This window comes from Ovis aries, chromosome 22 (genome assembly GCF_016772045.2).
Source record: "Ovis aries strain OAR_USU_Benz2616 breed Rambouillet chromosome 22, ARS-UI_Ramb_v3.0, whole genome shotgun sequence".
In the NCBI taxonomy this organism is placed as follows: Eukaryota; Metazoa; Chordata; class Mammalia; order Artiodactyla; family Bovidae; genus Ovis; species Ovis aries.
In genome coordinates this window covers 45,023,670-45,044,380 of record NC_056075.1, presented here as the reverse complement: position 1 = coordinate 45,044,380, position 20,711 = coordinate 45,023,670, and the positions used below count along the sequence as shown (strand labels likewise).

The following is a 20,711-nucleotide window of genomic DNA, read 5'->3' as shown; positions in this document are numbered from 1 at the left end:
AGATCACTTAGGGCTGCTTCCACACTTTCCCTCTTTGAGGACTGTCTGTTCTTGCCTTTCCAGAGACGCTAAGTGTGGAAAAATCCAGTGTCAAGGAGGTGCCAGCCGACCAGTCATTGGTACCAATGCTGTTTCCATAGAAACGAATATCCCGCTGCAGGAAGGAGGCCGGATTCTGTGCCGTGGGACCCACGTGTACTTGGGTGATGACTTGCCGGACCCGGGGCTCGTGCTTGCCGGCACAAAGTGCGCAGACGGAAAAGTAAGCCCCAAGTGCTCCCTTGCGTCACAAACGTGAGTCTGGAAGGACCCACTGGGAAATGTCCTATTTGAGACCTGAGGTACAGGGATGGTTTGTTTTTCAAAAGCCACTTCTCAGAATGCTGCCTCTGAAATCCAGTTCTTTGCACCTACAAGGAAAAGAATAAATAAGCAAATCCTAGCTCCTCGGCTGACCGTTGAGATGCAGATTTGGGGAAATCAAGCTTGTTTTCTCAGCCTTTCAGTGTTAAGAAGTCTTTTCTACACTCTGGGTGTTATGCGAGTTTCTAGCCAGGAAATTACTCTGGAAGGAAACACAGCAGCGTATTATATTGTTCTTGGAAATGTGGTTTGGGTTTTTGGCACAGTAGGGACTTGTTCTCACCTGGACAGAATGGGAAGTCATATGTAGTTTCAGAGACCCCCACAGAGGGACAGGAGAGGGGAGGAGATGGGATAAGCTTAAAGCCAAAGGGGGTTTTTTGGAGACAAGGGGGAAAGGTAGACTGAGATATTTGGGGAAGGAGGTTAGGAATGAAGTCCACAATGATTAAAAAAAAAAATTGAGATTTTCACATTCTGCAACATTGATTTTTTTTTTTCCCACTAAACTTTCTCATCAGACTGAATGATCTCAAGTTAATAATTAACATTTTAGGAAGGAAGATGCTTTGATTAGGGCCCCATTTTCAAAATGAATATGAAACCATTACTAACCAGAGGTCACAGAGCAGAAAGGAAAGGTGCTTAGCCAGCTCCTGCAGCTGGGTCCCCAGGGCAGGAGTCCCCTCCTCCCCACCCCACCCCCTTCCTTCACATGCCGTCAATGCTTTATCCTTAAGGAAACAGGATGATATGCGAAACACATTATACATTCTGGATATCTCCTTAATCACACACATTCATTTATATTCAAGTCTTGACATTAGAATGACACCATTTAAACGGTGATTTGAACAGCCAAGGCCAGGTGCATCTGAACACTGAAATTCCAAGGACTCAATTTATCAGTGAGCTTTTCACTTCATGTGCAAAATTAAATGTGCTTTGATCTCCTTCCTGCAGAGCCCCGGTTCTTTGAAAGCCATCTTTGCGCCTGGCCCGTGGGTTGGGGGGAGGGCAGCACCCATCCGCTGTGATTCTGACTGGGGTCCTGTTGTGCTCATTGCAACCCCAAACAGTTTCTTTCATCAGCAGGAATGTGCCAGTCCCCTTGGCCAAGACCCCACCAGCCCTGACAGCCGCTTCGACCAGTACTTCTTTTGCAGGGCATTCATCTTGTCTTAGATAAGCTGCTGGGGTCAGATGGTCAATGTCTCATAGGAAGGTCCTGCTGCTGCTGCTAAGTCACTTCAGTCGTGTCCGACTCTATGCGACCCCATAGACGGTAGCCCACCAGGCTCCCCCGTCCCTGGGATTCTCCAGGCAAGAACACTGGAATGGGTTGCCATTTCCTTCTCCAATGCATGAAAGTGAAAAGTGAAAGTGAAGTTGCTCAGTCGTGTCCGACTCTTTGCGACCCCATGGACTGCAGCCTACCAGGCTCCTCCGCCCATGGGATTTCCCAGGCAAGAGTACTGGAGTGGGGTGCCATTGCCTTCTCCGAAGGAAGGTCCTACTTGATTAAAAATGCTTCTGTAATCTAAAAATTCAACTGTTCTTCCTTTGACTCCACCAATTTGTAACATTCTATAGGAGATAAAGAGCCTGATCCCATGAGTCTGGAGTATATTATGCACCTTTGAAATGAGACTAAATTCTTTCAACCAACCCAGTATCATTTAGCAAATTACTGCCTCTGCAGAGGCTTGATAAATACAAGGCAAGCATCTGTTCTCCGCTGTTGAGCATTTCTGTTGATGGTTTATGTCATCAATGATAATGCTTGTCAGTCAGCATTTGGGGAAAGTTCCCATATTTTACTATTTCCCTTGTGAGATTCTCGGATCCTGGGTTCCTGGAGTCTTTGAGTCTCTGTTGGCACAGGTGAAGGACTAGGCTGTTTTGTTCTCTCCTGTATCTTTTAATAGTAGAGAAAAAAATGGGGGCAAAAATGCTGAAATATGTAGATGTTATTGCAAGCTCCACACAAAAGTCATGAGGAAATCAGTTACCATAATTTCAGAGTTGCCCAAAACCATATAACATGCCATGAAGATACAAGACTCCCATAGTGTCCACACTGATGTGAGACTTGGAATGGGCTGAATTTGGAGGTGGACGTCAGAACCTATGTCCAAAGCAGAGAGCACCATTATGCCATGTGCGTTCACTGAAAGATGGTCTTCCTGGAGTTTTTCTTTGCCTTTTCTTTTTCTTTTTTTTTTTAACTTTTTATTTTTACTTTATTGTACTTTATAGTACTGTATTGGTTTTGCCTTTTCTTGTTTTTTCATTTTTCTTGGAGTGTAGTTGAGTTACAATGTTGGGTTAGTTTCGGATGTATAGCAAAGTGAATCAGTTACACATATACGTATATCCACCCTTTTTTTAGATTCTTTTCCCATATAGGTCATGACAGAGTATTGAGTAGAGTTCCCTGTGCTAGATACACATAGTAGGTCCTTATTGTTATTTCGTTTATATATAGCAGTGTATGATGTCAGACCCAGTCTCCCAGCTATCACTCCCCCCTCAACCCTTACCTGCTGGTAACCAGAAGTTTGTTTTCTACATCTGTGACCCTTATTTCTGTTTGGTAGGTAAATTCATCTGTACCTTTTTTTTTTTTAGTTTCCACATATAAGTGATACCGCATGATATTTGTCTTTCCCTGGCTGATTCACTCAGTGTGACAATTTCTGGGTCCATCCTTGCTGCTGCAGATGGCATTGTCTCATTCTTTCTCGTGGCTGAGTAGCGCTCCATTGTGCATATGCAGCACATTTTCTTTTCCCGTTCCTCTATTCTTTAATTCACAGACGCGTGTGCGTGTGCGTGTTTGTAGATGGACATAGATATTTACTGTGCCTCCCTCCTTCTCCAGATCTGCCTGAATCGTCGGTGTCAGAATGTCAGTGTCTTTGGTGTGCACGAGTGTGCGGTGCAGTGCCACGGCAGGGGGGTAAGTAGGTGAACTGCCTTCATGTAGCTAGCCCATAATTAAGTTCAGCACTGAATCATTCCTTTGTAAAGGATTTTTGCCATCCATCACTTTGTAAAAATATAGCTGTGTCTCCTCAGTATTTTCTTCTGAAGACATTCATTTTCTTTGACCTTTACATGGCATAAGAAATGGGATTTTTATTTAACAAAGAAAATCAGATTGCATGGTAATTATCTTTTAAATTGACATTCTGGATTTTTTTTTTTGAAAGGACTTTGTCATCTTCAAAGTAATTTTAACACTAACCTTCCTTTATGAAGAGTTTTTCATTAGCGTTGCAAACGGAGCTGTCTCTCTCACAACCAACATTCAGAATATGTGTCTGAACTGAAATATTTCCAAAAGCAATTAAAACAAAGAAGACAGCACATACTGACCACATGTTCTTGAAATCACATACAGTGGGTTTCAACTAAAGAGGGCTGTTGTTTCAGTTCAGAGGATTTGGGGGAGGAGAGGATTCTAATTGTTCAAAACCTAATTTATTTTTCCTGATGGGCTTAATTATTTCCAATGGAATCATATTAATCTTGATTAGCTATGCCAGTGGTTCATTTGTTTTTCTGAAGCCTTTTCTGCAGAAATGGTGCTCCAAATTCTATTTTTAAAGCTTGCAGACACTTGCTGATGATTCTAACACAGAATTATGGAGGTTTGCATAAGATTACTTTTGTGCTGTAACCATGAGGGACTGCAGCGTCGCCTCAGATGGGTCTGTTGGTGGTGAGCGTAGCTGACTGTCAGTATAAAATGCAGGCTTTTCATGTCTTCATTGGATCGTGGACTTCTTCCTAATGGCTGGAAGGAATGATCTAGTGCAGCCTCATTATCTGACTGATGATGAGTCCAGACCCACGTGGGGGTAGTGACACGTCCAAGGTTGGGTGGTCAGTTAGTAGCAATGCTGGATCAGGGACCCTGGACTCCTGACCCTCCAACATCCCTGGCGTCCCATCCACACATTGGAGAGGAAAGGCCCACATTGCTTGGGGGCTGAGCAGCTGCCGTGACTTGGGAACAAGTAACAGCTAGACCCCTACCCTTTCCTTAGCAAGGCCAGGCTCACCAGCAGCCCCTCTGGGGTGGGGGGTGGCAGTTGTCAGGGCTATAATCTCTCTGCCACAAGCCGTCCAGAGGGCCCCTGACTGTGGTTCACAGCAGGAGATAGTGCCTGAATCCCAGGGGGTGGTGCCCCAGCCACAGGATCTCTGGGGAAACAGCAGGACATTCAGATTTCAGGCAGCCTGGGCGGTGCTGCCGCTGCTGCTGCTGAGTCACTTCAGTCGTGTCCGACTCTGTGTGACCCCATAGATGACAGCCCACCAGGCTCCCCCATCCCTGGGATTCTCCAGACAAGCTAGTGACAGTTAATTCTGCTTCATGTGAGCTTCATAGAAATGTACTTTCTCACTTATCAGGGTTTCCTGACTGCTGGAAGTATCTGGGTTTGTTCATGTTGACTATGGTTGATTCATCACAACCTGGGAAACATCACAAATGAGATATACACCCCAAACATTTAATGTGCCTTAAAAACATAAAAGCATGTATTTGGCCCCGTCCAGCAGTATTTTGACGTGGAGCTGAAGCCTGCAGGATGGGAGCTCAACCCTGACTTCCTTATACAGAACCACCCAAAGCGCGCCATCCACGATGTGTCGTTTGCTTCTCTAAGTGCAAGGGAAACTGAGACACTCACGAGCAACCTGAATGAGGAACCCTTTCTTCTGCAGCTTTTCCTGATCATTTTTCAGTTGTTCTTCCCATTCCAAATTTGTCCAAAGTTCTTTTTAGGGCCTTACCCGTCATCCAGCATTTCCAAAGCATTCAGTCTCATTGTCTTTCTAGAAAGGATTCCCTCTTGTTTTCATAATCATTTTCCACTGGTTCCAGTAATAGTTCAATCAGATCCGTGTACAATAATACATACGAGTAGCAAGCAGAATGTCATCACAGGTGGCAACAGCCACCATCAGCCATCCTGGATCACAGGGTGAGCAAGTGTTGGCCCCTCTGTGGAGCCTCAGGGCCCATCAAGAGCAAAGCCGCCCCTCCCACCTTCTTGGGCAGCCCTTTCCTGTGGGATCAGAGCCATCATCCTCTTATTTCACCAGGACACAGCTCACTGCTGGCTGTGTCCACCACTCAGGGGTAGGAGCTGGGACCAGCCTTCCAGAGTGTCTGCTGAAGGAATCAGAGCAGACTTTGGGGAGGCGGTACCTTGTGGGCATCAGGGGGAGCAGGAGGCCTGGCCGTCAGACTGCTGTGGGACCCTGAGTCACCCAGCCTCCCTGAGCACCCTGTCTGAAGTTGCCCGGGGTTGTCAGACCCTTGATGCCCAAGGGCATGGATTTCATGTCCCAGCAGCAGGGTCCCTTCCTCACTACTGAGAGGTCTTCTCATCTCAGCCAGATTGGGAGGGTTTCCTGGATCTAAAAGGAGGCACCTGGAAATTGAGACAGAAAAGAGGTGCGAGGGAGCCAGTGAGCCCTGATGGTCTCCATCTTTCTCTCAACAGCTGCTGATGTAACAGCTGCACATTCTGTTATATCTGCAGCCACTGGCTGGTGTGGGGCTGGGCGCAGGTGCATCCTCGCAGTGGTGCGTCCAGAGTCTGGCTGCCTCCGTGCGCTGGGGGCACTGCCGCAGGGCCTTTGCTTCGCTATGGGGCTCAGTTAGGGCTCAGAGACTTGGCGCTGCCCCAGGTGGAGGCATGTCCTAACCCTGCCGCCCTCTTGGTGTCTTTGTCCCCCGCTGCCCGAAAGGTGTGCAACAACAGGAAGAACTGCCATTGCGAGCCCCACTGGGCGCCTCCCTTCTGTGACAGGTTCGGCTTCGGAGGGAGCACGGACAGCGGCCCCGTCCGGCAAGCAGGTGAGTGGTGACAGCGTGTCCCGGGGAGTGGGCCGAGCTCCCGAGGGGCACGGAAAGCTGGGCCCTTAGGGGACCATTGCAGGCAGGACAGAAGACCCGCCAGCCCTCGGGTGGGCACACAGCTGGAAGCCCAGTGGGGACCCCACAGGCCCAGGTGACCTGACGCAGGCTGAGGCCCCTGTTTCCAGACCCTCTCATCCTTCCCTGATCTTTGCAGAGACTCCCTGCTCTGCTTTGCTCAGAGGCTGAGGTTTCCAGGCTTCCCAGCTGGCACTAGTGATAAAGAATCCGCCTGCCAATGCAGGAGATGCAGGTTTAATCCCTGGGTCAGGAAGATCCCCTGGAGAAGGAAATGGCAACCACTCCAGTATTCTCGCCTGGAGAATCCCATGGACAGATGAGCCTGGCGGGCTGCAGTCCATGGGGTCACAGAGATTCGGACATGTCTGAGCGATTGAGCACACACTCAGCCTGTGGCATTTTCTCAGTTAAGGTCATCCTACCACAAACTGCCAAGCGGATGTGCACCTTGTGGCCGGAGGATCAGATTGCTTGATCAAGGCCAGCCTTGTTTACTGAGGCCAAGAGTTGTGAAGTCAAGTGCCTTTTAAAGCTCTTACTAGAAAGATGCCATCCTTTTCATAAAGGGACTGGGCCCAGCCCAGCAGTCACCTTTGCTGAGCTGTTGTTCCCTATGGGCACCAGGCTTCACATTTTGCAGGCATTAATTGAATCCTTATGAAAGTGGGCATTCTTCTTCTTCTTTCTTTATGTACAAAGGACCTGAGACTCAGAGAAGTTAAATAACTTTCACAGTCACACAGCTAAGATTGAGACATAGGTCTACCCGTGTAGAGTCCTCCAAGGGCAGCTGTGCTGGGACCATCAGTTCTTGTCTCCCCAGAGATGATAAGTGGTCTCCTAGTGCAGGGCCATCTTCTCTGAGAGATTGGCAGCCAGTGAAGGGGCAAGTCAGGGTGACGCCCCCTTTGAAGTGTAAGCAGCAAGTCCAGTGGTGCAGGGAGCCCACCATGAGCCCTGCTGGGGAGTCAGGGGCGAGGTGGGCAGGAACTGCCCAAACATACTTGTGTTGCCACCTTGGCACCCACCTGAGCCCCCGGGGCAGTCAGTCAGTGGCTGACGGAGGAAGTCATACGTCCTGCAGTGATGGGCAGGGTTGAAGCTGTGGCTTGGCCAGCGTTTCCATGACAACAGACACAACACTGCTCTGCAGGGCCAGGTAGGAGAGCCCCTCCAAGCAGGCACATCTAGAGAAGGCGGTGTCGTGTCGTGAGGAAGGGAAGGGAACTTCCGGTCATCCCTGGACTGAAAGGTGAACGAGTCTCAGTGCTGTTTCCAAGGGTGCCCAGGGTCCTGCCCTCTCAGCCTGGCCCCGCAGCAGGTGGTCAAAGGGCCTCCAGGTCTCATCTCTTAGCGCACGTCCATCCCAGGGGATAATAAGCTGGGTCTGGCCCAGCCTCCCTGTTCCTCACTGCCGTCCACGCCTTGATGGCTGGCCTCTCAGCTGCAACTTAATTTTTGAATCGGCCACAAAGAGTTCAAAAACAGCAGGGTTTTCATTTTTAATGCATCAGAAACCCTGCCGCATCAGAATGTGAATGTTCCATCCACATTCAAGTGAGCCAGATGTTCAAGGATTTGGAGAGGATGGTGGGAGACAGGCCACGTGCCCTGAGTGTCTTTTTGCTGTGGACACCAGGGGGTCTCAGGGTTGGGAGTTGCTAAAACACGGTGAACCCACTGAATCACTAACTCTTCATTGTACGAAGTAAGAATATTTTTTAAATGAAAATAACTGAAGAGCCAAACTCATCCACTGTTGCCATCATTTCATAAAAGAAAATAGGTTTAATCTCTTCCCCTCAAAACACCTACAAAAGAGGGGCCTTGAGAAGCTGGCCAAGGGTTACACAGGGAAGGCCACACCATGGGTCTTACTATTAAATGCAGCCAGCCACGTGACCTGGGCTCAGAAGTTCATGAAGCTAGCATCTCTCCAGCATCTACCAGGTGCCAGCTGCTCCTGTCAGTGTTTAATAACTGATCAGTTGAAGACATAGGTGTTTGATTTGAAGAAACTCCAAAATCACTGCAGATGGTGATTGCAGCCATGAAGTTAAAAGACGCTTACTCCTTGGAAGGAAAGTTATGACCAACCTAGATAGCATATTAAAAAGCAGAGACATTACTTTGCCAACAAAGGTCTGTCTAGTCAAGGCTATGGTTTTCCAGTGGTCATGTGTCGATGTGAGAGTTGGACTGTGAAGAAAGCTGAGTGCCAAAGAATTGATGCTTTTGAACTGTGGTGTTGGAGAAGACTCTTGAGAGTCCCTTGGACTGCAAGGAGATCCAACCAGTCCATTCTAAAGGAGATCAGTCCTGGGTGTTCTTTGGAAGGAATGATGCTAAAGCTGAAACTCCAGTACTTTGGCCACCTCATGTGAAGAGTTGACTCATTGGAAAAAGCTCTGATTGGGGGCAGGAGGAGAAGGGGACGACAGAGGATGAGATGGCTAGATGGCATCACTGACTTGATGGATATGAGTTTGAGTGAACTCCAGGAGTTGGTGATGGACAGGAAGGTCTGGTGTGCTGCGATTCATGGGGTCTCAAAGAGTCAGACACGACTGAGCGACTGAACTGAACGGAGAAACTATACTCCAATACTTTGGCCACCTGATGCGAAGAGCTTACTCATTGGAAAAGACCCTGATGCTGGGAAAGATTGAAGGCAGGAGGAGAAGAGGAAGACAGAGGATGAGATGGTTGGAGGGCATCACCAACTCGATGGACATGAGTTTGAGCAAGCTCCGGGAGATGGTGAAGGACAGGGAAACCTTTTAATGAGCTGTGTTAAGACACAATAGGACCTTAACCAGAGGCCCCTAGACTGCCGGCTCAGCCTCAAAAGAGGTGCATGTTAGCCAGGAAACCAGAGCAAGACTTTTCCAGTTACACTGAACAAGTGAATCCAGACAGTCTTATGTTGATTGTCTTCCTTAGACACATCCTTGGTAGGACTTGTCAGTTGAGGACAAAGTCCAGAAACAGGGTCTAAAGTCTTTCTACCCCAGGGTGGGAGTGGCTTCTCTGGTTCCCAACCAGCCAAACATCCCGGTCGGAGGTAGGAGAGCCTAGGTACAGAAGCTGCAGCCACGGCCATCAGCAGCAGCCCAGAAGGACTGCGGGACACCTACCAAGTGGCACAGACCCTGGCAGCTGGTGGGAGAACAGACCAGTGAACTGAGATCTGCGCTCCCAAGGAACCCACAGCCCTGGTGAACCCCCAACTCCTGGCACCCAGAGCCCTCCACAGACAGCCCTTGGCCACAGCTGCTGTCAAACCAACCCAATGGCTTGATTTCCCCTTCCTGTCTGCATCCTTGAGGAATCTTAGAGTCTCTATACTAAACAAAATGGAATCAAGTCACAGAAAAGGGGATCTTTCCTTCAAGAATGTAAATAGCATCCTCCCAGAAATGGGGGTTTGCCCCCCACAGGCTGTGTTTTAAGTCCCTAACACAACAAAACGAAATCCAAGGGTGTTTCATTTAAACAGCATGTTCTTTTTCACCTTCCAATTTGATGATAACCAGAAGTAAGATCTTGGTCTAAAAAAATTAAAAAAACAAAAGTAAAACAGATTCCAACCCCCAAGAATGAGAGAAGGAAAGAGATTGAAGGAGTGTCATTGGGGCTGGGAAGACTTCGATTTGGGGACCACTGGTGGCTCTAATGGTTAAAAAAAAAAATCCGCCTGCAATGCAGGAGACCCTGATTCGATCCCTAGGTTGGGAACATCCCCCAGTATTCTTGCCTGGAGAATTCCATGGACAGAGGAGCCTGCTGGGCTACAGTCCCATGGGGTTGCAAGAGTCAGACACAGCTGAGCAACTGACACTTTGACTTCACTTCACTTTGGTTCTGATGGGGTTCTAGTGACAGCTCCCTGTTGCTTTCTCTGACCACCATTCCCCTGCTGTTGGCATGCTTGGGGGGGCCCATGTGGCCAGAGCTGTGGTCCCACCTGCCAGATTATATTCCCCTTTAGCAAATTCCAGACTTGTCAGCAATGAATGATGGCGAGGCAGATTGCACCTCAAGCACGACCTTTGAAGTAAGGCTAATTTATCCGTACACCATTCAAGGATTTACTCACTGCATTTCTGGTCTTTCCTTCCAAGTTCGTTTTGCCATAAATGTCACGATTTCATACTCCCCATATTTCACTATAACTGCCTCGTTCTCTGAGTCGAATGTGCTTTGTTTCAGATAACCAGGGTTTAACGATAGGAATTCTGGTCACCATCCTCTGTCTTCTTGCTGCTGGATGTGTGGTTTACCTCAAAAGGAAGACGTTGATACGACTGCTGTTTACAGATAAAAAGAACACCATCGAAAAGCTAAGGTACCCTGGGTTGGGGTCATCTTTTCAAGAAATGGCGTTTGGAAAAAGTCGACCAACTGCTTATCATTGCGTTTCTTAGCAAAGAAGGGGTCAGATTTTCTGTTCGTTTGGTGTTTTAACGTTTCTGCCAGACCAGCTGCCCCTTTCACTTTCCCCTCAAACTATTCACTGCTTATTACATAAATAAGCAGGGTGCTGATGAATTCCACTGGTGTGTTTTCCCCACCCTAACCTTAGTAATTTTTATAAGACATGGGATATTAAAACATTTTTATCGGCTGGGGTAGCTTTTCATCCAAATATATTCCAAGATGTTGCTAAAATGCCAGCTTTCTGCAAAGTCTCCCAGGTGTCGCAAAGTTGTGTTTCTATGCATTGCAAGAACTTTAGTTTAACAGAATAATGGCTCTGGGGGAAAGAACTCAGTATTTATATTTTAGTCCTGTGAGAGAGTAAATCTTTTCTCTTGCATGGTTACCACACTGAGTTAAAAGAAGTGAGTTGTGTTTTGAGCGTTACTGTGAAAAACACAGGGAAAGTCGAGTCAGGCAGAGATGGTGGTGCCCCCCCGTGAGCGTGTCTGGGGTTGCCTTGCAGGTGCGTGCGCGCCTCCCGGCCCCCCAGGGGCTCCCAGCCCAGCCAGGCCCACCTCACCCACCTCAGCAAAGGCCCGATGAGGAAGCCGCCACCTTCCAGCACACCTAAGGTGAGTTTCCAACAAGCAAGAGGTGAGTGAGCGAGCACGTGAGGACGCGGGTGTTTCAACAGGAGATTGAGCAGGACTCGACCCTGAGACTCTTCCTGAAAAGCACTGGGTCAGCCCCCTCAGGATGACAGAGGCTCCCTGAGGCGATGGTTGGGCTGGGAGAGGCTCAGGGTGCCGGATTCCACGGAGCCCACATCCCCAGAAGGAACGTGGTCTTGGTCATTTCCCCGCCTTCACCCAGGCGGCCCGACTCCATGGGGAAGGGGAGGGGACTGGGCCTGCCCTCTGCCGGTCCTGATGCTGGACCCCTGCTGTGGTGCGAGGGTGCTGTGGACTGGGTAGGGGGGCTTCTGTGGCTCCCTGCTACTCCCAGGGTGCGTCTAAGGGGCACACTGAGGGCGCATCTAAGGGTCACACTAAGGGTGTGTCTATGGCTCACACTGAGGGTGTTTCCAAGAGTCACAATGAGGGTATTTCTAAGAGCTACTCCCAAGGTATTTCGAAACATTACCCTGAGCCCTTGGTTGGGCCCATTTTGCTCCAACCACAAACTGTGGAAGCTCTGTCCAACCCACAGCTTCAAAGAGCTGGATCCTTAAAGGGCCTCCCGCTCCCTGCTGTCTCTTAACTTTCCTACTGCCCTGGTGAATGTTGACTAGCATTCACTCTGATATTTAGTTTCCCCCACCAAGTGTTTCTGATATATCTATAAGAATTCCTGAATATTGAACTCATTCAGCAAGAGTCCAGATTGTAGCAGGAAACTATTTGTGTCAATAAATGACAAATGATTTTTTGAATCATTATCAGGTGTTCAGTAAGCAAAAAAAAAAAAAAAAAAAAAAACCAGAAAAGAAAATCTATTTTATCTCCCTCAGTCCAAAAAGTGTAGAGAGTTGGGTTCCAAAGAGAAGCCATTCCTAATAAGCATTGCCACTTTCCACCCCCAACCATGGACATGAGGGGAAAACAGCTTTATTTGTGAGAGTCAAAGATGCAGCTTTATTTTTGAAGGATCAAAAACCAGAAATGACCCAAATACCAATCAGGTAGAAGGGTAAACACATTTTGTTATATTTGCACAGTGGGATGCTGTTCAGAATAAGACAAAATGAACTATTGATACACACAATATCTTGGATACATCTCAAAATAATCATGCCGAGTGAAAGAAGCCAGACCAAAAACAATGATTCCATTTTTATAAAATTCTAGAAAATGCAAACCAATTTATAATGACCGAAAATACATCAATTGTTGCTGGGAAAAAGAGAGGGAAGGACTTCACAAGTCAAAGGGCTAGTGGAAATGAGACATAGCTGATGACGGCGATGGGTATGTTCATTGTTTTGCTTGTGATGGTTTCATGGGTGTGAACCTCTATCAAAATTTACCAAATGTACATTTTAAATATTGACTGCAACTAACAGTCAATTAAACCTCAGTAAAGCTGTTTTTAGAGGGAAAGGAATAAAAGAGGGAGGCAGGGAGGGACAGGGTATGTGAGGCTCATACCGCGTCCAATCTCATCTGTCACTAAACACAAGGCCACCATGTGGGCAGTGTTCCTCTGGACCCAGACCCAACCTCCACCCTTGGCTTCCAGAATCCCCGATGCTCCTCCTTCCTTGGTTCTCACTGAGCCTTGTGTACATTGAACTGCATCTCATTTTCACAAGTCCTTTGGAATTTCCTGAATTTCTGGTCTGTGTCTTAACACGTGTTGACACTTCCTGAGGTGCCTTGCACCTACCTGCTAATTAATTAATCCAATTTTTAAAAATTCAAATAGAAATTGATCCCAGAGCTAAACGGGAAGGAAATTTTTTAAAAAGGCGGCGGGGGGAGGTATACGTATAGCTGGTTCACCTTGCTGTAGAAGCTAACACAACACTGAAAAGCAACTACACTCAAGAAAGAAATTAAAACAAGAAAAAAGTCCGTCCCCATGGGTTCAGATTTGGAGGTGAGAAGGGTGCTTCTGTTAGAATTCTGACGTTTACGTAAATAATGATAGATTCCCTTTCCTGTAACTCCTTGATTTCTCACCCTTCCTCCAGCCCCTTCCCCCTGCAGCTTTAGCAGAGGCGTTAGCACTGCGTGTCCTCCAGGGGATTCCCAGTAATGGTCACACTGTGGCTCTTTGCTCTGACCCCGCAGGACAACACCCGGAGAGTGCCGCCGTGTCAGCACGTGGACATCAGCAGACCCCTCAAGGCCCTCGACGCCCCTCGGCCGAGTTCCCCACAGCGAGGGCTCCCACCCCTGCACCAGGCTCCTCGCGTGCCCTCCGTCCCTGCCAGACCCCTGCCGGCCAACCCTGCACTCAGGCAGGCCCAGGTATGCCCTCAGCTCTTAGCCTGATGGAGGTGCTTGGAATCCGGACTCTGCTACTTACCAGCGTCTGAACTTGGACAAGTTGCTCAAGTTCTCAGCGCCTGTATAAAACAGAGTTAATTCAGCCCCTGAGATGGGTAAATGAGACCGTCCACGGAAAGCATGTAGTACCGTGTTGGGGGCATAGTTGTGGTGCAGTATAGTTTAGCTCTTCTGAGGGATATTTTTTGTTTGCTTCTGGTTGTACGGGGTCTTCGGCGCTACACGTGGGCTCTCTCTGGCTGCAGTGTGCAGGCTTCTCGCTGTGACAGCTTCTTATGGCAGAGCATGGGCGCTAGGGCGTGGGCTTAGTGGTTGTAACACACAGGCTTGGTTGCTCTGAGGCATGCGGAATCTTCTTGGACCAGGAATCACACCTTTGTCCCCTGCGTCGGCAGGCAGTTTCTTAACCACTGGACTGCTGGGGATGTCCTCTTAGGACTATTTTTATCTCTTCTATTCAGAATAGTGAGGGTGCCCATTCAACTTGTCATCTATACCAATAGCCTCCAACCTTTTTGGCACCAGAGTCTGGTTCCATGGAAGACAGCTTTTCTGTGGCTGAGGGGTGGGGAGGACGGTTTCCAAGTGACTCAGGGGCATTTCATTTATTGTGCGCTGTATTTCTGTTTTTATCATATCACCTTCACCCCAGATCATCAGGCATTAGATCCCAGAGGCTGGGGACCCTTGACCTATATACTACGACATTTTGGAGAGTGACAGGTGGCCCTGTGAATAATTCGGCTTGGCCGATAAAACAGGTATTTACAGTAAATACAATAAGATACCTGATATTTTGGCCACCTGATGCACAGAGCCGACTCATTGGGAGATGGGAATGGGAATGGGCATACTTTCTTACCATTTTTCACCTTCAAAAAGCATTTACAAAAATCTTTACCACTGATTTACTTTCTGCGCACCAGTTGCAAGAGTATATAACACACTTCATGTGTACAATCTCACTTTTATGCTGTTGGCGGTAACAGATTCTGTTTGTATGACAGGAAACTTGAGGTGGGGACAAAATTAAACACAGAATACAAAGGACAAAGATATAATCACTGGTGAGAAAATGGTGTAACCATTTTAAGCCTCTGAATATATATAAATATTTTTCAAGACTGACATGCACTTATGTTCCCATACTAGTACAGAGCATCTGTCTCACCATGACTTTGCTGGTATTAAGTATTAATATTTCAAAGCGTTGCCCATTTGATACATAAAATAGCTTTTTCCATCTAGTAGTTCTATAGATTACTGAAAGGGATGTTGAAGTTTCCAGCTATAAATGTGTCTCTTTTCAGCCATCAGTTTTTACTTCATGTGTTTTGAAGCTCTGATGTTTGTGGTACAAACCAATCTGGACTGCTGTGTCTTCTTGGTGAACTGACCCTTTTATCAGCATGTAACATCCTTCATTTGGGGCTTCCCTGGTAGTTCAGCGGTAAAGAACCCACCTGCCAGTGCAGGAGATGCAGGAGACCTGGGTTCAGTCCCTGGATTAGGAAGATCCCCTGGAGAAGGAACTGGCAACCCACTCCGGTATTCTTGCCTGGAGAATCCCCTGGACAGAGGAGCCTGGCTAGCTAAAGTCCATGGGGTCGCGAAAGAATTGGACATGACCTAGCAACTAAACAACAGCAACAAATGTCCTTCTTTGGTTCTGGTGCCTTTGTTCTAAAATCTGTTTTATTTTACATTAATATATTTGCTCAGGTTTTTTTTGTTGGTTTTTTTTTTTTTGGATTGGCGCTTGCAAGGAATGTGTCTTTCCATCTTTTTACTTGAAATGAGTTTCTGAGAAACAGCATAGAGTTGAGGCATGTATTTTTCATCCGTTCTGTCAGTCACGGGCTTTTAATTGGTGTGTACAGACCATTTACTTTTAATATAATTATTGATAGAATTGAAGGCTACCGTTTTAAAGTTTTTATCATGCCCCTCTTTCCTGACTTCCTGTGGGCTTGCTGAACATTTTTCCCTATTCCATTATTGATTCATCTGTAGTGTTTATGACATCTGTCTGTCTGTACATTTTTGTCTGGCTGCCTTAGGGCAGAGTTTCTCAGCCTCAGCATTGTTGACATTTTGGACTGGATGATACTTTGTTGTATCAGACTGTCCTGTGTATCACAGAATGTTTAGCAGCATCTTGGTTTCTACCAACTGTAGATGGCAGTAGCATCTGTAATCATCCCTCTAAACATGGCCAGATGTCTCCTAGGAGACACAATCACCCCTAATTGAAAACTGCTGCCCTAAAGATTACATTGTATGTACATAATGTATCACAGTCTACTAGTATCAATATTTTATCACTTCAAGTGGAAGGTAAAGCTTCACCATCTTCCCCGTCCCTTTATTCTTCTCCCTCTGTGATACGGATGCCTTCAGTGTCCGTATCATTCCTTTCTGTAATGAGACCATTTCAGATGTTGTCATTTTTGCTTTTAACCACCAAGCATCGTTTTTTAAGCTTAAGGAGGATGGTTTACAGGACCTACTCATGCCGTCCCTCCTCCTGTTCCTCCTTCACTTCTGACGCCCCAGGTTTCTTGCTGTTATCATTTCGTTTACATCTGAAAAGACTTCTTTTGTTCCGTTAAAGCAGATCTGCTGGTGAAAAATCCTCTTCGTTTTCCTTCCCCTGAAAATGTCTGTTTCGCTTTCATTACTGGAAAATATTTTCCACGTATATAGAATTCTGGGTTGCCTGTTTTCTTCTTTCAAGATGTGAAGTGTTGCCCTGTTTCCTTCTGGTCTTTGTGGTGATAAGAAATCCACTAGGAAGTTCCATCCACAGGCTTTGTTCCGGGGAAGAGATGAGGCCTGTTGCTATAGGGAGGGATGGGTAACAGGCCTGGGCCATGTCCAGGATGTGGTACCCAGTGGGGACAGCAGGGCGTGGCTTTTTTCTAGTCTCACCTGGAGGCAGAATTAGGTCAGGTGTGGCCACAATGTATCTCTTACTGGCTCATGCTTCTGTTCTTTTAGCTAAAGACAGGCTCTCCTCAGGCCTTTTTTCTTTTCTTTTCTTTTTTTCAGTCTGATACTATTGCATTTTCAGATTGGGGGTGGGGACATCTCCCCCAGCGCCCAGGCCAAGATATAAAGAAGGAGGAAACAGAAAAAACCTAGGACTCACTACTGGGCAGTTCCTTGAGTTCTGAGGTCCCTGTTGTTGTTTAGTCACTAAGTCATGTCTGACTGTTACCCCATGGACTGTAGCCCGCCAGGCTCCTCTGTCCATGGGATTCTCCAGGCAAGAGTACTGGAGTGGGTTGCCATGCCGTCCTCGAGGAGATCTTCCAGACCCAGGGATCAAACCTGCGTCTCCTGTGTCTCCTGCATTGGCAGGCAGGTTCTTTATCACTGAGCCACCTGGGAAGCCCTCTGAGATCCCTAGCCAGTCCATTTACTTTTCTCCATCTTTCAGAGTGTCTGTCGGTTGCTTTATGGACTTTCTGCAGACTTTTATGTTGTGATTTGCAGGGGGAATAGGGTGAAGTGTGCTTATTTCATCTCATCCAGACCTCATTTCTCTCTGAATTTCTTTGACTGCTGGTACACTTGAACTGCTTTTTGTATATCTATTAACAGATTGTGCTGGTAAATTGACTGTCCAAAAAAAAGCCTTGATTTGTAGGTGATTTGTATATCTATTAACAGAGTGTGCTGGTAAATTGACTATCCAAAAAAAAGCCTTGATTTGTAGGTGATTTCTCTGCTGTAAAAACTCCACCGTGATTAATTTCAGGTTATTGAGGTGATGTCTCTGAATCAAGAGCAGAGAATCAGCCAGTATATGCTGGTAGCAGCCAGCTCCAGCACACAGCTGCTATTAACTGTATTTGTTCTGTGAGTTGTCTATTCCCACGCTTTGCCTGTTTTTCTCTGTTTGAGAGTTTTTCTTATTTGTTCGAGTTCATTTTCTTAATAGGTTAAGAATCCTTACCCATTTCTAGTAATTTACTGTAAACATCTCCCTAGTTTGCCTTTCAGTTTTATTTATGCTGGGTGGGTTTTTTTTTGTTTTTGTTTTTTTTTTTTTTTGTAAAAATTCCAGTTTTGGGTATTTATTAGTCCTTGGTGAATCCTCCTATTCCTTTTGTGCTTACAAAGTCTTCTCCCATTTCAATCAAGACCCACCTGTAACTTATTTTGTTGCCCATTGATGGTACTTTTACATTCATTTTGGGAACTTGTCTTGGATTTGCATTAGTGGAAGGGATGAGTACTTTCTAAACTTCTCTGGGCATATGGATTTTTTCGAGAATCTGATGAAAACTATGAACCCTTGAGAATGCACCCACATGCAATACTTCGTACACAAATTTCAGTAATTCACAGAACCCGTCAGCCTCTTCTCCAAGGATTCTCTTGTCCTGGGGCTTTTCCTGCCTCCCTGTAAGTAGCTCACCTGTGTACCATGTGACACTGGGACTCCCACTAATAAGAAAGGATATTTTTACTTGCTGGTGTCTTTTTTTCCTACCAGCAGTGAGTGCCTACAGAAGTGATGACGCCTTCAAGATTTCCTTTAAAGCAGGCCTCAAAAAAGGGCTTCATTCTGTTTTATGAAACTAAGGAAATGTTACCCTTTAAACATTAGTAACTGAAAAATCCACATTTCTCACTCCAGGCGGGGGTCTGTCTGGAGCTTTTCCGAGACATATGATCTGGATTAGGCTTGCACTTTCTCATCACGCCGAGGGGACCGGCATTAATCCCATGCAGGTGCGGCGCCTCTGGGAGGTGGTTCTTGTTTGGCGGCACAGATCGAACCCACTGGCCCTTGGTACCTCAGCATTACCTGTGCCCTGTCCCCCAGGATGCGACAGACACACGCTCGGTGGCTAGCCCTGCCTCATCCATCCAGGCTCACCATCTACACTTTCCGGAAGGAAAACACTTTCATAAACACCATGTTAGTGGTTGACCTCACGTCCGAAGGGTAAGTTAGTTCTTTACAGAAAATGCTCCATCTTGCCATCAAGTGTTCTGTGTGATCTTTAAAAATCAAGGACAGTTGAATCAACTCTCTTTTGTCCACAGATGGGCCTTTCTGGGCTACCATTTCCTTCTCAGGGAAATGAGCCTTGCAACTCAAGCTTCTCAAACTAACTCCTTGGCCTTGATCGAGGAAGCGAACTTTCATTTCCCTTTCATCCTGTCAGCTCTTTGAGATGGAAAGCATTCAGTATATTCATCTGGCTTTTAGCTGACTGCTCCTGAGTTCTCCTGAAACATAGCCTGAGCATGAAAGGCACAGTGTGGGCTTGAGAAAAGGCTAGAAAAATGATGGGAAAAAAAAAAAAAAAAGAAGTCACACACAGGGGTGTGTGGTCACATGCAACTGCACACAGGCAGGGAGCCTGGTGGAATACCGTTGTTTCGCCTGGCACAGTCCTGGCCCCGCTCTGCCTGGCATGTTATGCTCACAAGTCACCAAGAACAGGCACGTCAGTGAGGAGGTCAGACAAACCAGCCCACTGCCAGCTCACGGACCACTGCAGAGCGCCCAGGGACAGCACTGCATAGAGAGTTCGTCTCAGACTCTGGAAGAGAAAAAGGAGGAAAGAAAAACAGGGCAGGTTCCAGGAGTGGCGACCGGAGGACTCCAGAGGGTTTGGGACAGCTTTCTGATGATGTTGTAGCCACGCGTTCCGGGAAACAAACTCACTCAGAAGGACGATGCCGATAGTGCAGTGCATTTTATTACTCCAGCAGGCCCAAGGCAGAGTCTCCTCTTAGCCAAGGACCCCAACCAGTTTTTGTGAAAGCCTTATATACCCTAAGTGTTCGTGCCCAAACCCACCTCCCCAAATTCCCTGAAACTAGTCTGAACAAAGGAAAAGAAAGATACAATCAAAATTAACCTGTGATTCCCATGCCTTAAGCCTAGGTAGTTAACTGTGGACAATTATCAATAGGGCTGTGGTCATACCTGTGGTCATACCCCAATAAGCATAATAGATTTTATGATTCTATTGCGTTACATAAATAATACGGTATTCTTTTAGGGACAGAGAGTCTAGGTATGAGCCCTGGGGCTCTTCCATCTGGGATCTGGTTTTCCAGTTGGTATGTTATTTCCATAGATACTGGGCATATAGCTCAAAGTGCACAGTCCGGCCCAAGATGGAGTCCTGCTTTCAAACAGAGCCTCTTCGGTTTCCTCCTTCAGTGATGCGATGGTTAATCTTAAGATATTTTAGGTGGTTTTTTCCTCTGGATTACAAAAGTGTTCAAAAACATACAAGCTTGCACCCGTACAATCATGTTAAAGTAATATATGTTAAAGAGGAGCATGCGTCCGAGCATGTGTCCCGAGCAGAATTCTGGAAGTGCGTCTTCGGGCAGCAAGCTTGAGCTCTGATACCCAGGCAGAGAATGAGACTGCTTCTGGGAGCTCACGAGCTGCGCTTTGTAGCATGAAATGATTCTTTGCCCTGACCCCAGACATCATCCGTAAAGTCAACTGACTTGACTTCCACGAGGGAAGGGGGCTCTGAGAGGCCCTGGGTGAGCCAGAGACTCCAGGAGAAGTAACATCTGACATGGAGTTTTATGTTTTCCTTTTCTGCCTGCCAATTCCCTTCCATCCTGAAACCTCAGCGCAGGGCGCAGACCACTGCAGCCTGGTGTGGGTCTCAGGTTGGTTGGCAGATGAGGGAGAGGCCGCGGTTACACCAGGGGCACATGTACGGGGGAGAGGACGGCTCCCTGCAGGCTCAATCCTGAGCTGCCAGGAGAGGATCCAGCCTGGAGGAGCCCAGGGTGGGAGGCAGTGGGCACAGCCCCCTGACACAGACGGCACCCAGGGAACCTGAGAGAGCTCTGGGCATGGGTGGAGTGTCGTACCATCACCCAAGAGAGGGTCTCAAGTCACTAAAGATGAATTTTAAAAAACCGGTGTGGTTCGAGAGACTAGGAGGTGTGACAACACG

General features: G+C 47.1%; 1 protein-coding gene across 2 annotated transcripts in view; it reads left to right on the top strand.

Annotated features, from left to right (window-relative positions):
- Window positions 1-20,711, top strand: part of ADAM12 (ADAM metallopeptidase domain 12) — a 391,246-nt gene that overhangs the window by 346,601 nt on the left and 23,934 nt on the right. For both annotated transcript variants that reach the window (XM_027960492.2, XM_027960491.2), the window contains exons 16-21: window positions 64-262; window positions 3,248-3,325; window positions 6,133-6,241; window positions 10,535-10,670; window positions 11,268-11,376; window positions 13,537-13,716. In XM_027960492.2, coding sequence (XP_027816293.1) covers window positions 64-262; window positions 3,248-3,325; window positions 6,133-6,241; window positions 10,535-10,670; window positions 11,268-11,376; window positions 13,537-13,716 — 811 coding nt within the window. The remainder of the gene's footprint in view (window positions 1-63; window positions 263-3,247; window positions 3,326-6,132; window positions 6,242-10,534; window positions 10,671-11,267; window positions 11,377-13,536; window positions 13,717-20,711) is intronic.